This window comes from Dufourea novaeangliae, unplaced genomic scaffold (assembly GCF_001272555.1).
Source record: "Dufourea novaeangliae isolate 0120121106 unplaced genomic scaffold, ASM127255v1 scaffold199, whole genome shotgun sequence".
NCBI lineage: Eukaryota > Metazoa > Arthropoda > Insecta > Hymenoptera > Halictidae > Dufourea > Dufourea novaeangliae.
The window spans coordinates 920,594-943,084 of NW_015374073.1; the positions used below are offsets into that span (position 1 = coordinate 920,594).

General features: G+C 32.9%; 1 protein-coding gene across 1 annotated transcript in view; it reads right to left on the minus strand.

Moving 5' to 3' along the window:
- Positions 1-318: 318 nt before the first annotated feature.
- The window catches only part of LOC107190424 (tachykinin-like peptides receptor 86C), a 39,090-nt gene continuing 16,917 nt past the window's right edge, over positions 319-22,491 (minus strand). Inside the window, exons 3-8 of the mRNA XM_015579222.1 lie at positions 15,830-15,964; positions 5,370-5,450; positions 3,485-3,635; positions 1,704-1,900; positions 1,056-1,183; positions 319-440 (exon numbers count right to left, since the gene is read on the minus strand). Coding sequence (XP_015434708.1) covers positions 319-440; positions 1,056-1,183; positions 1,704-1,900; positions 3,485-3,635; positions 5,370-5,450; positions 15,830-15,964 — 814 coding nt within the window. The remainder of the gene's footprint in view (positions 441-1,055; positions 1,184-1,703; positions 1,901-3,484; positions 3,636-5,369; positions 5,451-15,829; positions 15,965-22,491) is intronic.

Sequence of the window (22,491 nt, forward strand, 5' to 3'; positions counted from 1 at the left end):
TTTCTTAAAATATTTTTTTTTATAAACAGTGTGTTAACTCACGATAATAACAATTTAAAGAAATCTCGTACTGCTGATCGGCAAGAGATGTTTCATATATTGTCACTGAAGTGATAAAGTAGGCGTTTACTATAGTAGACAAATGCAGTTAATGGGTTAAACAGAAAAACGGTCGTCAGGGGTTATTACGTAAAATTGTTATGTACAAAAATTTATTATCGTGAACAGTAATTACCAAAAACATCGTTATCACGAATCCTAGTTATACTTAATTATTTAGTACATAATAATCATAGCTGATTGATATTATTGTATGGTTCAGACGATTGTAGCATCTCGATGGGAGCGGCGTTTTTCGTAAATCGATCGCATCTGCAAATTTTGTACCTGACTGTCGACCATGCTGTGTTTCCAGCGGATTGAGGTTGATCTAAAACGTCCTGAAAGTAATTTGATTGTTAAAACATCGGTATTACTGATATTAGCTAAATAAAACTTAAACTGTTTTTATTTTCATATTAAAATCTTAAGGTTGATGTAGAATAGTAATGGCAGATTTCTTTAATTGGTGTATTTGAATGTTAACTGTTTATAAGAATTTATTTTTTACGTTTGATTTGAATTTATTCTTGAAACTTTCAAGTTACTTTCTAATTGAGGCTACCCCTTTAACAAAGAAATTGGTGGGCAAGAGGATTAGAAATGCAATCATTTCAAGTTAATTCCAAACTTAAAAGTACAAGTGGTTAATAATAATACGAAATATAGATTGCACTTGTATTTTGTTATCAAATGTGTAAAACTGACATTGACTAGCAATATCTTCATCATAGTTTAATAAAAAATCTGCTGTTCTAAATACAAGTATACAATACAATTTTAAATCAAATTACTGTGTAAAAGTAGAGATAAGACGGAATCTTCCTTGGATGTATAATATTTTCAAAACGTTCAAACATTTTCAAATATCCTTAAAATAACCGATCAATAATTCAAGTGAATGAATAGGAATAACTATACAAAACAACGAAAAGTGAGCTGATATAGAAACTCACCTGAGTTGCAAGGAATATTATCTGATCGTTGACATCCTACCAACTGTTGCATTTGATGTCTCCCAACATTTTCCTGATTTATTGTGCAACAGCAATTGCAAATTATTACTTGGAAATACATTCGGAACCTGTAAAAATTAATTCAATTTTCTTACTTATCAATTACATAAATCTATTCTAGTATTAATTGATTTGATTTTATTTAAATAAGTCCCCGAAAAACAAATAAATAATAATGTTATATTTAAAATTATATTTATTCAATGAGCATGATAAATGAGACTAATTGATATTTGATTATATAATAAACCATTCAATAATTACTATTTAATAGTATACTATAAAATTTACTATTTCATTAAATGAAAGTTTCTGTAGTTTCAGTAGCCTCGATAAGTAAACAATTTCGGTTAACAAAATTAACATTTCATTATCAAATAAGTTAATAAGCATCATGTGTATGAAATGTATTCTATGCTTATTCGGAAAAACGTTTTATTCAAATTTTTTTTTTGAAATAGTCAGATTACTGACAATGTGTTATTGTAAATAAGTATCATTAAGGAGAAATATTCTTTAATAAAATTAGTACGATATTAATTGACAAAGTTAATAACATTCATAATCGTTCATTACAAACGAACTTACCTACTATTCATCCAGTAGTATATGATAGGATTTACCATAGCATTTGACATAGCAAGCCAGTAACAGCTTAAGTAAATATGCTGAACGTAGCTAATTTTTGTGAACTGTCTATGGTGATAAACGAAAATAAAAAATCCTTGATAGGGCAGCCAACAAACTGCAAATATTGCAATGACTGTGATGAACATTTTCACGACCTGTAAACAAGTATGAACAAAGTGCTGTTTCTTTAGAATTGTAACATTGTTAGTATTGTTTCTCCCCTTGGCCATAGATCAAAATTTACACTCCCATCCACAAGTTACCCTACGCTAGCTTGTTTTTAAAGAAAATGCAAAACTGAACAAGCTTGCAATTTTTTTTTAAGGAATCTTATTGATTTATTTCTATTTTATACAAGGTGTTAATAAAAATGAGGAATACTTTCACAGGGTGGATTCTACACGCCAAACTGGGACGAAAATCAAGAATGACGAGATTGCGTTCGAGGGTCCGTTTTCGAGTTATCAATTATTGAAAATACAGGAAAAATACACCTGAAATTTCTCTGGCGCAATAGTTTAGTAGTATAATACTACTTATAGCAGTTGATTTCCAGCTGATACAGTGATTCCTCGATGAATGTGACACGAACAGCATTATTTCCACCACTGGGGGATCCCCTCCTGGAACCATTCAAAACAGAGTAAACAGAAGCTAAGCAGAGGCTCAGCTTCGTACAAAAAAAAACAAATTTATGAGGGGCTGAAAACCTTTCCGCCTTGCCACAAATGCTCCGAAGCGAACCTGAGTTCGTCGCGCTCACCGAGACATTACTGTACATGGTATCAATCGATGGCCTAGCTCAATTTAGAATAAAAAAACAATGATATAAACTACCCAAACTCGTGAAACAGTTAAAGAACGCGTCTCTCAAATGGAATAATCCATTGTGCCTGACGCATTTCACGTGCATTTTGCCCATATTTTCAACAGTTAATAACTCGGAAACGAAACCTCAAACACAATTTCGTCATTCTTGATTTTCGTCTTAGTTTTGCATGCAGAATTCGCTCTGTGGAAGTGTCCCACATTTGTATTAACATCCCGTATAAGACGCGTACGGCCCTGAATGGGGTTACATACAGTGTCTCACGAATTCTAACCACTTAAATATCTTGGTTATTTCAAACAATACGGAAAAATGTTACTTACAGAAGTTGCAGGGTTTAAGAAACTATATAATATGGTATAAATGGTATTCTTACAAGTGGAGACGTAGAGAAGATATAGAGGTTACCTTTGTTTTTTTAAATGGAATGTCCAATTTTTTATGCTCGATTTCGATAAACTGGCGTATTGTGAGTATAAAAGTACTAAGGTTTTCATTTGTCCTATAACTTACCGTTGCTGAGATATTTGACTTTTTTCATGAAGCATGTTCGAAATGTAGGCCATCTGCAACGATTTTCCATAATGAAAGGAATAGAATTAAAACTTAGGACAAATTCACTTTAGTACTTTTATCCTCAGAATACGCCAATTTATCTAAATTCAGCATAAAAAATTGAACTTTGTCGGTTTATGAGACAATACTAATAGAATTGAAAATTTCATGAACAGTTTATTTAACGTCCTAATTCTAACGTCACCGGTTATCGATGACACCCACCGCAACTGGCAAGTTCAATGCCACTGTCTCATGGTAGTTCACGGATTAATGTTGCGATGTATACTTTCATTGCAAAAAAAAATCGTAAATTTTACTCTTCCTATTAGAAAATCCCCTGAAACACCTCTACCTTGCGTTTGGATTTCATCGAGTTCTTCTGGTAATGCGTGAGCTCTCCTATGGACTTAGAACCCCACAGCTTGCGGCCCATGAGTGTGTAACATGCCGCCATTGCCGTCATCGGTATTATGTATGTCACACTGAGGAATACTAGGTTGTATCTACAACAAAAATCGTTCTGTGACCAAATTAAAAACAATCTAATCAATCTTCATCTAACAATAAATGTATAAAACCAGTGGATTATTACCTCCTTCAATCGGTCGCATATACAGGGTGTCTCACCTGATATTACTATCTTAATTTACGTCACTATTATTATCTGTAGAGGAAAATGTTTCAGATAAAAGTGGAATGGTTTCGAGGTGCGTGCATTCTGATATTATGAACTTTTTGTTGGTGGTCGCGTGAAGAATCTGTGAAACTCAATTTTGTTTTTTTAAACGGAATCGTATGTTTTTAAATGCATTAGTCGATGCAGCGCACAATTTTCTATAAAAAAAGTATCGATCTATGTATATAAAAAAATTATTAGTGTAGGAAATATTCAAATTTGAATATTGTTCAGTCCGTGAGAAATATGCTCCGTACCTATTGGTATATTTATAGCCCGTAACGAAAAATAAGCCCACAAGACCAAGCTACATTAGAGGGTCCAATGTCTCGTACCGCAGAGAACGTGTTAAATGTCCGAGGGGATGGATGATTTCTATGAGGAAATCTCTCCGCATACAATCGTTCTGTGTGTATTGCACTTTCTCTAGCTTCAAAGTAAACTGATACCATGTTTACATTTCCCTCCTTTGTGTAGATCACTTTGGAACGATCACATAGACTAACTAAATAACACGAAGTTTATAACAGAAACTATTTAGTTAGGTATACATATAGCTATTCAGTAGGCATTTGTCTGCATTAGAACAGTGGTTGAATACTTCTCAATTGTTAACATCTCACGACGCTGCTGAACACACCGACAAAGCTAACATTGGCAAAAGAGTGATGGTTTCTTCACAATATTTAAATTGAAATATCAAGTAAACTAATAATTTTTCGACATATATAGGTTAATAATTTTTTATTGAGAATGTCGAGCTGCATCAATTAATGTATTAAAAGCATCTGATTCCAGTGAAAAAAATTAAGTTGATCTTCACAGGTCCCTTACGTGTCTACATACACAAAAATTAATATCATCAGAATGTGTCACTCTCGAAACCATTCAATTTTTGTCGAAACATTTTTCTCTATGGTTGATAATAGTAACGTAAATCAAGATGGTAATATCAGGTGAGACACCCTTTATAAGATTCGTGATTTTATTGAGTTCTAGTAAATTTTTTCATACAAATTAATTCTCTAATGATCTATTTTATTTTTATAATAATATTAGGGTTTTAATACTAATGTTAAGTTTACCAATAAGTAATCCACTATATTTTTGCCAAATTCAGTAGGTACTTATTTTCGGGGAAATATTCTCGTTCTACAATATTCACTGTCCTTTTGAAGGGTGGAAAAATGTTGTAAATTTATACTTTCTTACTACTTTATGAAAAGGAAATAGTGGAGTACCTATTGGTCCACGTAATACGATTCTTGCACTTTAAAACACGGTATATTTCATCTCAATTTAATAACGAGAATACTTTCAAGCTTTTCAAAAATTTCTGAATTTAAATAATATACGGAATAATTCAAAATGGTTGTCATTATCTTTAATAAGAGTTACACAGAGGACTGAACGTAAATTATTTGTCAAATAACCGCCAACTTATGGCTGGTGTTTCGCGAACACTTCAACAATTATTGCGAAAGCTTCGACAAGTATTTTCAGGGGGACAATTTACGCATTTAAGAGTCAAAATCTGACTTTTGCAACTTGAACTACTCACGAATACTCAATTCTGCTATGCAAGTAATCTCCGTCTGGCCACAATATGTAACACGAAATTCTAGTCTTTCCATTCGAATATCTGTAATTAAGGAATGATTCTCACCTGAAATTAACTGTTCACATCGACCGATGCGGAGGGAACTTGGTTAAATATAACTATACAGGGTGTAACAAAAATGTTGGAAGACCTGGAAATAGGAGACTCGTGAAGTAATTTGAAACAAATTTTTCCTTAGCAAAAATGTTATCCGAGGCTTTATTAACGAGATATTAACGAAAAACCCCGACCAATTAGAGTACGAGTCTGCCGACCGAGTTTCCACGGTAACGTTGACTACGATTTGCGATTAGCTGGCAGATTCGCACTCTGATTGGTCACGGTTTTTCGTTAATATCTCGTTAAGAAAGCCTCGGATAACATTTTTGCTAAGGAAAAAGTTGTTTCAAATCACTTCACGAGTCTCCCATTTCCGGGTCCTTCAACATTTTTGTTACACCCTGTATTTGTGAGACGAAGACTTACAGATGCAGCAATTCTTTGTATTTGGACAGTGAAATTTTTATTTCCCATTTGAGTAAAATATTCAAGCGATTTTTGTAAGTATCGGTGAACTGAATACAGTAGAAAACCGATTATCACTGTCCAATAGCCAATCAGCATTCCGATCCCCGTTATCCGATTCTTGTAGTGTTTCATGCGCTGATTACAAATCTGCAAGCGATTTTTCTCCTACACGCATAATTTTTTAGAAATTTGATTTTGATAAAAATTCATATTTTTGTAATTCACAAAGTTTGTGACGTAACCATAAAAGATACTCTATTTCTGTTTGCATCCGAAGATTCTGTAGACTTTTCGGAATACAGTGATATTAATTTTGTGATACTAACACTGTGGTTGTCAAATAATGCTGAAACAACCATTAATCGTGGAGAGACGCCGATTTCGCACTAATTTTTGGTGATACTTTTGAAGTTATCTCAAAATGTGAGGGTCTTGGGTAAAAGACTGAACTAACAATGCAAATTAAACAATGGGGAAATTTGCTCAAATGTACTTCATCCACGCAACAAGGAACACAAAAGTTCTAAACAAAATGCAAGGTACAGTTACATATAAATACAGCAGGTATGTTAATGTAAAAATACGTTAAAGTAAATTAAGAGAATAAAGTATTGTCTATTGCATGTAAGCACTACATATTTTCGTTAGGAGAAGGTATTTGTTGTTGAGAGACACTTCGTTCAGATAACAGAATATTCGAAAATCAGGGTATTTGGATAATAGATTCTCGGATACAGGAGTTTCTGTATAATATATTTGTAAGTGTGATTTATGAATCAGCTGATCATTATACGTGCATCATGACGGAGTACCTACTTAAGCGAAACAACAAAGTTCTTTCTAGTCAAAAGTTTTTATATTAATGAACCTTCTTCGCGCGTTCGACGCACTTAACAGTGGGGATATTATCAATCTGTGGTGCTTTATAATTTTCAGACGAGTAATGAATTTTTTCATTAAAGGACATTAATATCAAATATAGGATAACAATCTTGTATTGTTCTCTGAAAACACACATTTTCGTGCAGTGTAAATTTACGACTTGCTTCCACGAAACATTAAATCGATGTCACTAAGGTGGCTTTTATTTACTCACGATACAAATTTTTTTTGTCTTTTCGTTTCGCCCCTCAAAATAGTTCTAATTAATAAAAAAAAAAATCTATGTGATGTTCGAGCTTGATCGAATAAGAAGAAAAGGAGCCCCTGGGCCTTTAAACATTTAAATATACCTAATAATTACTTAAACGCATACAAATTCGATTTTACTCGATTGTCTTCTAAATTATTGATTATATCAGAAAAAATTTCAGATAATAGTTGTAGATCTACACAAGCTTATGTTCTACTACTTTTTGCTTGCAACAAGCGGTTTTGGACAAAAAAATATAAAGCCTGAAAAACTTGTAAATCTTTCTAAATTTTGAACGTTTTACTTTTTGAAGTTTACAAAAATGTGTATTGTGTATTACGAACGCTAAAGGACAATTAAGCAAAATTTTTTGTAATATCTTGAAAAATGCACAATTTTTGTAAATTATTGTAATGGAAGTTGATAAGTAATGTGTAATAAATAAAAAAAAGATAAGAAAAAAGAAAGTTTAACCAAAAATAAATTTGTTATGACATGTTTTCTGATATATTTGTATTTACTAACTTAAACGATAATCGAATAAAGTCGACTTTGTGTGCGTTCAAGTAATTATTTGAATGTTTAAGGGCCCAGGCTGCTTTTCCCCTTATCCATTCGAACTCAAACTTCACACAGTTTATGTTTTTATTAATTGGAACAAATATGGAGAACGGTGTAGAAAAAATTCGTTAGTTGAAAATAAGAGCCACCATACTATGTCATATATTTTATTATCAAGTAGAATCACGTATTTCGTTACTAAACCAGTGTGGTTGTTGAAGAAACAGTTAACTCATAATTTGCAATTTTTGAATTATCAGTATGGGACAAACGGTTGTTGTCCTTACTTTTTATCAATTAAATCCTATAAGTGGGCTTTCAAAACTTACCACGTCATGATAGATACTCTAATATTTTCATACAAAATTATAGCGATTAAAACATTCGAACTCATTTTCCTCAAAATCGTGATTTTTTGATAATGTCGTTATTGCAATAACTGAACAATATGTCGTGGAACAATCTAACTCTTCGTCTAATGAAGCTTCTGATGAGTCACCTATCACAAGGATATCGATAAAGAAAAGAACAAGAGTCGAATTAAAATTTGTTCGATACAAAATTTTGTTAATTAACCGTTCGAAACAAAACAAGAAGAATCGCCTTTAGAAGTGGCGAGTATCATGTTATTTTTGCTTGTGGATAAAAACTGAATTCCCAAGTTTAAGGATGAAATTCATTTTTGTAGACCGCGTGTATAGTTGACGGTAGTGATATAGTGAGGTAGTAAATTTACTAGGACTATAAATATAAGCTCCTTCTGCGGGCTCGTACCAGATAGGGTTCTTGAATTTAGGGCAGTTTTCAACGTTGCCAAAGTTATAGCATTGGTGTAAAAGGGTATCTGATTTAGAAGGATTTTGTTTGAGCTTTGCTCAACACTAAGCAAGATCTAAATTAGGTATCATTTTCTTACAGCCATGATGCACTTTATTACTGAATTTGCTACCTCTCTACATATGTACATCGTCACTGTCAACTGTACAAGAAGGATTTTTGAACCCATATTCATAGGCGATAAAGTTTCAGGAGGTAGATATGACGGAATATTCGATGAAAAATGTTGTGACAAAGATTTTATGCAAGGTGGTGCGAGAAATTTATTTAGAATATTGATGGTAATAATAATAACATTTTTATTATACCACAGAAAAAATAAATGTACGACCAAAAAAATTACGGACGGAAAAAGTAAAAATATGTTATTAAGAAATCATAAATGGTGTAACGACGACGCTCTCTATAATTGTGAATTGTTCTTTTTGTGACACATGAATCAGAGTATCGATTCGGCCATCATAAACTCTATAGTTTACACCCCTGTGACTTCTTCCTCTGAGGGTATTTGAAAGACTAAATACGACAGTATTCTATTCGCAAGATTGAATAGTTAATGGACTTATTGCAAATAAAATCAACAATATTTTTCACGCTGCATTTGAGCGTGTTATTCATTGATTTGAAACACGTTTTAATCATATCGTCGTATTCGATGGATCCCAGTGGTTAGAAATGTTTCTATTTAACCGACCATATAAACAAAAACAAGGCTTCTGAATAAAATTCGTGCCTTGAATTTTTATACGAAAAGAAACATCAAAACACAAATTTGATGGCGCTCTTACTGTGAGGCTTCATCTCACTATTTACAGATTATTAACAGTGCATTCATAAAAATCATACTTTCGATGTAAAATAAAGCTGCAGTTGACAAAGTTTCATACAGAATATTCGACTACTGGTGTCAGAAACATTAACACGTTGATTATTAGCACAGTGAAATAGGCCGTACGTAGTTAAACACACATTTTTTTTAAGTCATGAATCGCTAAAAACATATGCTTTTAGTTAATAGAGGCTGTTGGTCTTGTTTTAAATTATACTGCAATATTAATTTTACCCAGAAATTTTGTAACGGTGGTTAAATAATACAGCCTCTTTGCAATATACGTGTCATCCATATGTAGCTGACGTGCCAGTCAACACGTTAATGGGGTGATTCCAGATGTCAAAGTAAAACGAAAATAAAAAATAATGAAATTGTATTGGATACTTCATTTTCAAGTTATTGGCAATTAAGAATTGGGGTCAGAAACGCCTAAAGCCAGGCAATCTGCGTACAAACGATAACCGTAAATCACGGCAACCACACCGCGTGCACTGATGTCGCATAGTGGGGTATTTGACCCGAAAAGCTGGCCAAAACTATTTTAAAATTTACTTAGTCTTCATAATCTCATAGCTTTATTACCATTCATCCAAAGTTGATGAAACAAAAACCATTTTAAAGTTTGAACTTTCTAGTTTTTGATCCGTTAAATCAATTTTATCAAAATGGTTGTCTAGAGGGTAAAATGCACCCTTAAATAGGAGTGTGCCAAACTATACTTTTCCTTGATGTTCGTCAAGTGCTACGGAGCGCAAAAAATATTTTTTTGCAATTTTGATATATACCACCGGAAAGTTTGATCGTTTGTATCTCAAATAAAGTAAACCTCATCGAAGAACTATGTTATTTAACAAAGATACAGGCCTTTAAAGAAAACCTATATTTTTCAAATGTTTTGTGTACTCTAAGACATGTGTACATATATGGTATAATATATACATATAATAGAAGGTCATCAGCGAACCCTAGGCCTAATAAAGTTAATAACATACTAGAAACTTCAATCGTCAGGAATTGACAGACGAAATTTACAATAGGTTAACAATCAACTGACAGCGATGGATGCACGCGGGTCGATTGTATCTACGATCATAAACATTCTGATTTGTGGTATATAATATATAGAATAATATATATTTTAAGAATATTTTTTATTTGCAATCTATAATAGAATTAATTTTCGTCAGAAAATGGTTTGCAAGATTCTTGTTCTTGTTAACAAAGTTAATATTCTATTATTGACTAAATATTGCTACTTACGAAAAAACAATATGTATACATAGCAGGTTACTTTTATTCATTCTTAGGAACATACGGACAAAGTTTCATTCATTTTGAACAAAAATGAAATTTGGGGTTTTGGCGTGCTTTTTAGGTTAAATACCCCACTGTGCGTCGTTTGAAAAAAATACATCCTTATTCAATAGAGAACAGGGTGTCTGGATCGTGCCATATCTCCCGTTATTTCTGTCGCTCGACCACCTTCACTTGTCATTAAGGTATTATATTATTCTTGCTACCACACGCCTCGTTTGTTGTATCATTTCCACTCGCTATTTCTACATCTTTATTATATTTCTATCCTTTACGTGGGCTTCGAGTAATGTTTCCTTAGTTCGGTGATAGTTGTCAACGCGAACACATCTAGTCGACGTGAAATAGCCCTCAAAGAAGAGTATCCGTGTTTTTGTAAAGGAAATAATTTAATTTACTTTAGTGGGTTTAAAATTAATTTGTTATTTTATTTAGTATTTATTCTATGTGTGTGCTGTAGTCTCTTTTGTAGATTTTAATGAGTAACTAGATAAAATGTGCAACAATTCGTGTGTACATTTTTATGAAGTGTTGCAAGAAGATAGTCCCGACTCGACTGCAAGTGTTACATGTCACTTTTTTTTACGACGAAGTGACAGTGTATATTTTTTTGGGAGCTTATAGTGTACGTGACCGTACTGTATTGCGCTACGCTTATCGCACGTATGCATATTGCCTGACTACAGGCGTTTCTAACTCGAATTTTCTACTGTTAGTAATTTGAAAACGAAGCCTCCAATACAATTTCGTCCTTTGGAATGTAGAATCACCCCTTAAAGTTTCTGACACCAGTAGCTGGACACCCTGTACAATGTAACGTACATAAGATGTCTCTAAACTGATGGTATTTCTAAATGAAAAAATAGAACGAAAATATATTATAAATATTCAGGATATCATTTGTGATGCTTAACTTCGATTTCTAGCGTAACAAGTTGAACTTCATTTGGAACGTCTGCATCAGAGTAATAGTTGTTGCCGTTCGAGAGGTACAGTAAGATAAAATGAAAGCTTCTCATAAAAGGTATGTACATTTGACATCTTATTTTGAAAGTGGTGTAAGTCCCCTTTTCTTTATCTATTTATTTGTAGTTTACTTATATTAATTTATAACCATAGGAACTATATAATCGATTTCCTCGAAATTAGACTTATATCACTTTCAAAGTACACGGCTTATGTAGAGATTGATGAAGTTGCATTTTTCCATTTTCTTTTAGAAAGTAATATAACGCGTAGTATGTATATCTGATATTTTAGTACAGAATTTTAATGGTCGATGAAACTACACGGCTTTAAATGAGATAGCGCAGGGATAAAAAGTCACCTGATCAATACGTTAATGAGATTATCTATCGGTGTAGGCATGACTATCGTATATTACATTTTATTTCCGTATTTCTAACACTTAATACGTTGTTTAAATACAAATCAAGTAAAAATAACGTGAAATTTCAATTAATAACATTTTTGAAATTGGTACTTTACAATCCATAAATTATTAAAATTGCCGCACGCTGGACAACATTAATTTGTAATGAGGCTCTTAAAAGTATTTTACAAACCTTTCATGCTGTAAGAGCTGTGGGAGATCGAAAAATTGATATTGAATAAAACCGTACTGTAACGTTTAATTTTTATTCAGAAACGCAAGTCCGAATGACATTATAAGCTAAAATAATTCATTTACAGTACGGACATAGAAGGATATTTTTAAAGAAACTGAAACTTTACTGTACGATCCTGGAATAGCGAATTTATTGCTTGGGCACGTTATATACCGAAAAAGTGTACATAAAGCTTTAATTTTGTTTCTTTTGGAGCCACGTTGTTCACGTTTCCATGCACGCTACCTAAAAAATACCGCAATAAATCGACTTTTTCCGCTGAAATTATGGAAGAAAATACTTTTCACGAAAATTAACCCAAAAAAGATTAAATGTTAAGAAACACATACTTTTTCCATAACATATATCAAAAAGTTATATGAAATAACTGGAATGTTTCTCGCTGCTTATACAGTCGCGGGTCCATAAATCGAGTGACATGATACAATGCTGTATTCTCAGACGTAAGGACATAAATATAGGACATGCTGGATTTAAGCGTGTGTATACATATAAGGAATTTTATTTGCCTTTGTGAAACGCTCTTACTACGGGGAATCGAACGACGTCATTTCTAGTACACTAACTGGGTGGGGATCGTAAAATATTGGTTGTGTTAACGCTGTTTAATTTCAAGTGACAAATGCCCGGAAGCGATAGTTTTCGGATATTAGACTTATGTGACGGCTGGTATAAGGGTGAGTCATTAACTCGATCTCTTCGAACATTTTCAAAACCGTTGATGATAACGAAAAATGTTTCAGATAAAAGTTGAATGGTATTGAGTAGGAAATACTATGATGCCAGCTGTTCTTTTGTAGTTGAACGTGTAGAAGGCATATGGAGGTCAAATTAATTTTTTTTTACTTTATTTATTTCACATTATTTATGTTACTTTATTTAATTATTGTAAATAAATAATGCAAGCATAATACTTATATGAAAAATACGTGGGTAAGTTAATAGTATGATTATATCAAATAAAATTCTGTAAACATACATATGTTATGTTTATTACTATCTAATTTTTCATTTTAAGATAAATAAATCTAAGAAATTAGTAATTATATGACGAAAAATCTGTTATACTAATTATCAAACATTTAGTTTCTTAAAATTGTGTTACAATTCAGATTAGTGTAATTAATAGATTTAAAGAGCTATTGCTAAAGAGTAGCAAAGATATGGCGAACCTATCAAAAGTGGCTGTCTCTTGTTCAGACTCTTATTCTAGTGTCCTTATTCTTTTCTTATTTCTGAATTAGATTTTTTTTTAATATGATGATTGCCGTTACGTTTTCCTTTCATATAATAGGCAATATGAGATAAAGTAGGTACATATTCCATTTTGTATATGTATATATTTGAACTTTGAAAAAAATATAACACACAAGATTATTTCTGTTCAGATGTCACGAAACGTCAAGACCTAACGGAAGACATTTTCCTTCACTTTATAAGTTGACAGGAAAAAATATATTACGAACATGTGTTGTTCTTAACAAGAATGATAAGAAACGTGAATCGCGTTACCAATGTGAAGAATGTGTGATGTTGGGTTGTGCGTGGTTCCTTGTTTCAAAATATATCATATCGAGTTACAATATTAAATTATTGTGTACTATTGTTCAAGGATTTTCCATTGTTAATTATATTATTATTTTATACAGTGTTATACCCTTTTATTAACCATAATGTGATAGAGAGTAACGAGTTTAAGGCTATTAATTTACCAGAAGAGTTAAAATCTGTATTGTTATACGTCAACGGTTTCGAAGGTATTCGGGAGGATTGATTTAAACGACTTGCTCTGTGTCAGAAGTTCGTCATAGTTTTTTTATCTAAAGAGTTCGGAAGTTCCTTTGTCGATCCTTTTTATGTCAGAAACTTCCAGTTCATTTTTTACGATGATCCCATCTGGTTAGCGAATTAGGGACAAACGGTTTATAAGTACTTCTCAAGAAGTATTCGTGAAGATGACCTACTTTTGATGGGGGTCAAAGTAGGGACTCCTTTAAGATACGTGTCCAAATGGGAGTAAGTCTCGAGATTTTGGAGAACGTGATTTCAAACTACGGTAATTGAGAATAGCTCTCCTTGTCTCACTTTACCCTTCGAACGTTCGCAACTGTGCTTCAGTGCACACGTACATACCTACTTGTCTGAAATTCGAATACCTACTATAATTTTCTTGAAAGCAGATATGGTTACGAAAATGTTTTATTTTATATTTTTGTCTCATATTATTCATGTAGAATCATCATTAAACTGCGGATTTTATGCTTTCACAAAATATTTGAATATACCAAACATAATGCAACAGGGAGCTTAACACTAGAACTACGGACGATAAACACATATTTGCTTCGATCGCTGGATAAACATGGAAAACTTTTGAAAATTTAGAAATTTAGAAATTGACTAATTTCTTCACTCTCATGTCGTAATAAAAGGTGCAAAAGATCTGAGAAAATGTATTGTCATAATATTTTAATCGTCGTAGTTCTAGTGTTAAATGCGATTAATCAAATCATTCGTTTTAATTCGACCTATCACAAACATTGATGAAGACGGTTGATTTATGAGTAGGCATGTCTCGTTTATCTGAATTAGTATAGAAATATTTGAGTGTTCGTAAAACATTTGCTGTCTAATCATCATAGTTTTAGTTGTACCATCAGGTACGAGGCATGCTATATGTATGAAAACATACTTATTATGTGTATCAGCCTTGGGCATTATGCGAGTAAAATGTTTAGAAAATTGTTATTTGAATAAAGTATTTAAAAAATCAGTAGGTATCTGAATAATATATCTTACTTGATTAGCAATTATTTTCATGCATTTTTACGGTATTTTATTTGACAAAAGCGCATTATTTTCGTCGAAATAATGCCATTAATTTAATTTAAAATCAAATAATTGATTATCTTATTTTGTATTTGGATAAACGCGTTTACAGACGCGTGAACGATTTAGCAAATGTTGCACTGTAGCAGATACATATTTAAGTGTAACAAGGACTAACTATAATAAGGAATTATGAAAAATTACATGTTGCTAATTTTGTTTTCATTCTTTATAAATGTGTATTAAAATGCTTTCACAGCTTTTATGGATTGCTGGAAGAAGGAATGCTCCATGGTTTCCAAAACATGAACAAAATTGTCACTACCCGTAAGGAAGCTTATTTCATTTGCCACAATAACAGATTTATCGCAAAACAGTCGCAACTCAGATAATATATTTCTAGTTAGAACAATACCAGGAGGTAACCTTGTCACATTACAAAAGCGTAACATTTCATCGTTCTGTACTCTATGTTAGGAACATGTATAAAATACGATATTTCTCAATTCAAAATTGCGTTTTAGTTTATTTGAAACATTATTTCAAAGTAGTATTATTCATTTTCTACTTTAAACAATGGCTGCCCAAGCCTGATACGTACCTACTATAAAATTATATTTTTCGGTGAATATTTCTATTGTCCAACAAAAATTAATGAAATAAACGTGATGCTTCCTTGCAACTGATATAAGAAACTTACACGAACTTTTAACAGGCTTCAGCAAAAGTATGACTAGAAATAATTTATGACTGTGACTACCTCTTCGATTTCGTTGTTGAATATAAGAGGCACGGCAAAGCCAGTGTCGAAGCAACTGCCCATATTAAAATCATAATTAACACTGTTAGCTTTCGTGATATACGATGCTTCAGGGGCCTCATGATGGCCATGTACCTGTAAAAAGAGATACAGTTTCAGAAAATTGATTATTCAAAATATTAGGATGTTGCACATGAAATGGGCGATTTTGCTGGTAGGTAGATTTACCGTTACTTTTATGAATGAAAATTAGTAACAATGCTCCTTTCATTATTGTACAATTACACAGTGTGCTGAACTCATTTCAAGGTAATATCTAACATAACAATAACATCAATTGTGTTAAAGTTAATCCTGCTATTTCCTTCACGTGCATTAAAAAATGTAAGTTTTTGCTGAAAAATACTATTTATAGATGACAACATTCGGCGGAAAGATGGCAGATAAAAATGTCTTTGAAGAGTCATCTTTAAATTCGGTGTAATAATTATGTACTTATTATAACATGAATGTAACGCTTGTATTTCAATGAAAAATGTGCATAGAGTTTATTTAATCTTACTTTGTCAAATGAAATATAATTGTAATATTGTATATATTGATAATATTCAATATAATATCAAGTTCCGGTAATAAAACGATCATTTCATGTGCAACAACTTAATAGTGATGGAAAAATATTGTCATTCCAAAATTTTATCATAAAATTTCTTAGAATAATTAAGTGGTAAAAAGTTGTTAGTATAGTACTCTCACATCAGTCGCAATTATACAGTCTTCCGTAACTGGTTGTACAACCAGCAAAAAGTAGTTTTATAAAACCTAAAAATCTAAAAGCAATGGTAGCAAGTAGAGAAATTCGTTAACTTGACGTCTGTCAAAGCGAGATAAGTTTTATGCTGCCGCCAAGATTATTGGAAGAAATGGATGAAGATGATTTGCAAGTAGTATTGAAATGATTGGTATTTATAACATCGTGGTCTGTATAGTAAAATACAGTTTCTGCTCTTTGTACGTGTTGATTAGACTGCGGATTTTATGCATTTATAGCCTATAGGAGTCTGTGAAATACAATAAAAGAGAAAACTTTCATCAGATCCAACGGTTTTTCTACTTTCTTCTGAACCCAATAAGATACTTACGAAAAACAAGAAATTCGTACCATTGCTTTTGACTTTATGAATTACTGTAGAAAATGTCATTTCGCATAAAAATCCGCAGTCCAGTGCTGATTGAAGAAAATGAATGAAAATGATTCACAAGCGAAAATTTTGGTAAATTGTTGTATAACCATAATATACACAGTATCTATACGATAAAGTTTGATGGTCATAGAACTTGATATCTACGTTATTCATTTGCTGATTATGAGTGAAAAAATTGAAAGAGAATACAACATATATTGCTTTGAAAAATAGCCATCCTTTAAATAAATAGTTAAACCTATGGATAAATAGTTACATTTATGCTGAAGAATGTTTGGCTTCTAAAAGATATAAAATAAACGGCTACACACTTATCTACATAAAATTAGTTGTTTTTCATTAGAACGACGCTGGATTGTGGGCGGTATTTGAATACTTCTGGAAAAGTGAAAGCATGAAATTGGAAAATTATAGAGTATATTTTCTGTATTCATTCAATTCAAAGCCGCCTGATTACCAGTTATTCAAATCGTTTCAGAATTACGTCACTGGGAAGTGTAATGATCAATAACGGTATTCAAGAATATCACGAATCGAGGGAATGAAAGTTCTTTAAGGAAAAGATCAATGAGCTCGTGGAAGAGTGAAAGGGAGACGGATAGATGATAATGAAGAATAAGGAAGATAGTATTACCGATTGAACGACTAAATTTCTGTAAACATAATATAATGATATCCAGCAAGAAGGAGACCCAACAAATACCTGACTATAAAATAGAATGATGCCCTTCCGATCGTATCATTATACATACATATGTACTATACATATGTATAATATCTACATATACATATACATCATTCACTGTACATATAATCTCTTTATTGTAAAACATTTTAATAGTCGTCTTAATTTGCTGAATATAAATAAGAGAAGAAAAACATTTTCTTGAAAAATAATAATCTAAATTATAAACGATTGTCGATTTGCAAGAAATGAATAGTTTTGTAAAACGTAACTATGGTGAAAAAATAGAGTATACCTATTTTTATTATCATTATTAATTATTATTGCTCGCTCTAATATTAATAGAGAAATATGTCCGTTTGTTTTATGCAACAAATAAACGATTGTGGTTACCGTCAGTGCCTACACAACGTCACTTAATAGTATTTATTATATTCACGTGGGTTACGAAAATTGGACGTTTCATGTGTCTTACGAAGAACAGCACGTTTCAGTTTGCCATGCAAAGAAGCACATTTCATCGTTTCTTATAAATATTAGCACGTTTGGCAAGAGCGTTGGCACATTTGGAAAAATAATTGATATTTTAAAAAAATTCAAAAACAGTCTTATAGAACATCTAAAACATTACTACGCGTCATTAAGATTAGGTTTGAAGCAGTGTTTCTTTGCACACATCCGAAAAAACCTAAATTGACCTTCTCAACGCTGGCGGCTCGTAACACGAAAAAGTCAAACGAGTTCCTAAAGAAGTGAGTGAAATGGTATAGGGTTGCAATGAATGTTGACAAACCCATTTTTAAATTTTTTTAAATTTGGGAAAATTTTAAATGTTTCAAAAGAAAACAAAGTATTGAAGTCTACTAGATAGTGGTTTGGTAAAGATAATTCATCTTGGGTATTACAAGAAGTTAATGATCCAAAAAACCGGAATTGGCTGTTCACTTCGTGGAACATGGAAAATGATATCCAAACACTAAACTGGCCTTCACAATCACTAGACGTTAATCCGATTGAAAATGTCAAGAGTATCATTAAACTTAAGCTTTGTGGAAGACCTACACTTACTTAAAACCAGCTATTCCGCCGAATTAAATAAATATGGAGGACATTCCCTGATGGGTACGCGAAAAACTTGAGCAGAAGCATAGAGACTATACTCGAAAATGAAAGAATTATGCATTATATTCGGTAATTGCGTTGTAATGTTTTAGATGTACTATAAGCCTGTTTTTGAATTTTTGAAAAACATCAATTGTTTTTCCAGACATTGAACGCTCTTGTGAAACGGATTGTATTTAACAATGGATAGTAGCACATTAAGTAGTCAGTTTAAATGGTTCAAACGCTTCTGCATTGAAAAGTTCTACCTCTGAAAATATTGTCTAATAAATAATAACTCCATCTAATCTCCAGAAGGAAAAAATATGTAAATTTCAATCTGCATAATTTAAGTCGCTGCAAACGATAAATGCTACCTTTCACGACAAATCGCTTAAGCGTGTTAGTTTTCGTAGTGAATGGAGAAACATGCTTCCTTTCGTTGCAAATCATTCAAACATGCTACTTTTCGCGAGAAATCACTTAAGCGTGTTAGTTTTCGTAGCGAAAGGAGAAATGTGCTTCTTTTCGTAGTCAACCATGCAGATATGCTAGCTTTTTGAAAAACGTGATATTTTTCGTGATAACGAAGACAGACGTGCTGTTCTTTGTATGAAAAATGAAGGTAATTATGAATAAAGAGGGCAACCTCATGTGTGCCCTTGATCTTGACATATGTTGTCAAAAGTTATGAACCGTTAAAGTTTCCGTCTCATACAACACGGAAGTACGGTATAATGCCAATATTTCGACCGAAGCTTTGTTTACATTCCTCCGACGATCTACATTCTTGTTGGAAAACGGCATTATAATTATAACGATCGCATAGAAGCGTGCTTTCGTGCAATGACGGCGATGTATCCCATTGCACAGGACGATTATGTTCAAATATTGGAATAAAACAGTAATAATAAATAAGGAAACATGTTTGAAATTGTGATCGGACCAGGTAAGAGACTAAATTCGCTAGCGCGGAGGGGGTTTGGGGGTGGGGCAGCGTCCCCTCCCCAAAACAATAGACGAGTTTCTACTTGAGGTGGTGTACCTAACACTTTGTTTTTGGAAAGAGCGAATTTATATTTTAGAAGACTTGTCAGCTGTTTGTGTTTTTTCAGCAAACTGGCAGTGTGGCCGACCGGGGCTGCCGACCCTCCCCCAAACCCCCTCGCCGCCAACGAGTCTAGCCTCAGACCTACTCCGATCACTCTTTCAAATATGTATCTTCTCTTATACGGTATATGGAAACTTTGACGGTTCATAACTTCTGATCGTGATCGCCAATGTTTTCAAGGTCAAGGGTACTTAGGATGATTACCTAGACAACATATGTCAAGGTCAAGGTCATACATGAGGTTGCCCCCTTTATGCATAATTACCAAAATGAAATATGTTACTTTTTGTAAAGCACGTCGATATGTAAAAGCTGCAATGACGTTTCATCCTAAACAATTATATCGTGGGACTCCATTGTAGTCACGCATAATAGCTAAAAACAAGGTCACTATAATGACGTTTCATCCTAAACAATTATATCGTGGGACTCCATTGTAGTCACGCATAATAGCTAAAGGGTTAAATTGACGGCAACAAAAGCAAAATTTTTTCATACACTTCAGGCCTCGCCAACTCATCGGCCGCATGTATATTATATTTCTTACAGTTAATGTGCCCTAGTAAACAGATAATTAAAATGAATGTCGCGAGCATAAAAACTACACCTTCCCCTGGCAGTTGTTCCATGGTGAAAAAAGCCTGGCGTGTATGAGAGTAGGGCATATGCCTACTACATATACACATATGTATATGGCATATAGCAGCGCATAATGTAGGTTTTTTACTCCTACGCAAAATGTCCCTGCTACCAACAGTCACTGGCTCAGCTTTGCCTAAGGTACGTTGATACGACGCAAGAATACTCGATCGAGGGAAGTGGAATGCAATATTATAAAGAAATGATAATACTTTATTAGTTTTTGTTGGTTTCTGTAAAATTAACCATTTGCGTAACTGCAATAAAAATTTAAAGACTATCCAAAAAATTCTTATTTTTTTTTCATCAATTAGATGGCTGGGATATTCTAGGGTACAAGAAGAGTGAATGAAAAGTAAATAATAATCTTTTATTGAAAAAAAAAAAGAAAAAACAATTTATGTCCATATTCTTCGATTACAACTTATCCAAAAATTTTATTGTGTGTGATATACAGGGTATTGATAAAAGTGAAGGACGCTTTTGTAGATTCTATACGCTAAACTGAAGCGAAAATCGAGAATGATGAAATTCCGTTCGAGGCTTCGTTTCCGAGATATTAATTATTGAAGATATGGGCGGAATACGCGTAAAATACGTCTGACACGGCAGGTTATTCTACTTGAGAAGCACACTCTTCGATGGTTTTACGTGCTGGTTTTATTCATTTGATTGAGTTCGTTCATTTTTACTAGGTCATCGATCGATCCCCGTATATTAGCTGGGAATCAATTATTGTAAGTAGTATATCCCACCGCAGACGACATATTTCACGCGTATTTTCTCCGTATTTGCAACAATTAATATCTCGGAAACGAAGCCTCCAACGCAATTTCGACATTCTTGATTTTCGTCCTAGTTGGGCATCTGGAATTTACCCTGTGAAAGTATTTCACATTTTTATTAACACCCTGTGTCAACAGAAACAATATTCCAGTTCATTTAACGTGAGCAGACTCTGTCGAGCATTGTCGCGTCGTGTCAACACAGCTTAACCCTCGGCAGCCGAATGGTACAGACATCACACTACCCTCCATAGGTATTTGGACATAGCAGGCTCATTTTGTTCGATATCAAACATTCTATTATATACAATCCTGAAGATGAAATTGCGCAGAAAATTTTACAGATGCAGAGGGTGAGTCAATAAATACTACTATCTAAAATAACTCGTTACCTATTGGTTCTATCAGAAAACGTTGTAATGAATTATGTAGCATTTTAAGGGGTGCATCGGGTGGATACAATTTGATTCTTTTATATTTTACTTTTCTGAAATATCTAGGTGACCTTAATGCATCTTTTTTTAATAACACGTTGTTGCCAATGGAACAGTTTTCTGTCTTTCTTTGGATGTGAGACACCGGTAACGACAAAGCTACTAATTTGTTATAAGGGTAGTACCCATATTTCTGTTAGTATTTAGCCAATAGAGAAGATTTCGTCTTCCTGTCAGGTTTTCTCACCGTCATATCCAGTTAGGATAAAAATTTAACAATCGTATAGTCACCTGCTGTAAATAAATCCGCGTCATTTTCTGTTACCTCTGTTATTTGTAGGTTATTTATATATAGTATAAACTGTTATTTGTTAACAGAAAGCATTGTTTTTTATCATTTTAACTACTCACACGAAATTAGTTCAATGTATGAGGTCGCGAAGCACAGACGCAATTAAATTAGGTAAATTTAATTTATCAACGATTCGCTGAATTATATGAACAGGCATAATTTAATATAAAATGCAAACAGAGTACATATAATACTTAATTATCATAGAATATTGGAAAAGTGCGGATGTTTTGATGATTCATTTAAAAATTATTTATTTTATTGCGTAGACAGGCAACATTGCTTTCTATTATACAGGGTAGACCACATACATTGGATCACCTAATCTTCGCTACTTGTCGATGTATAAA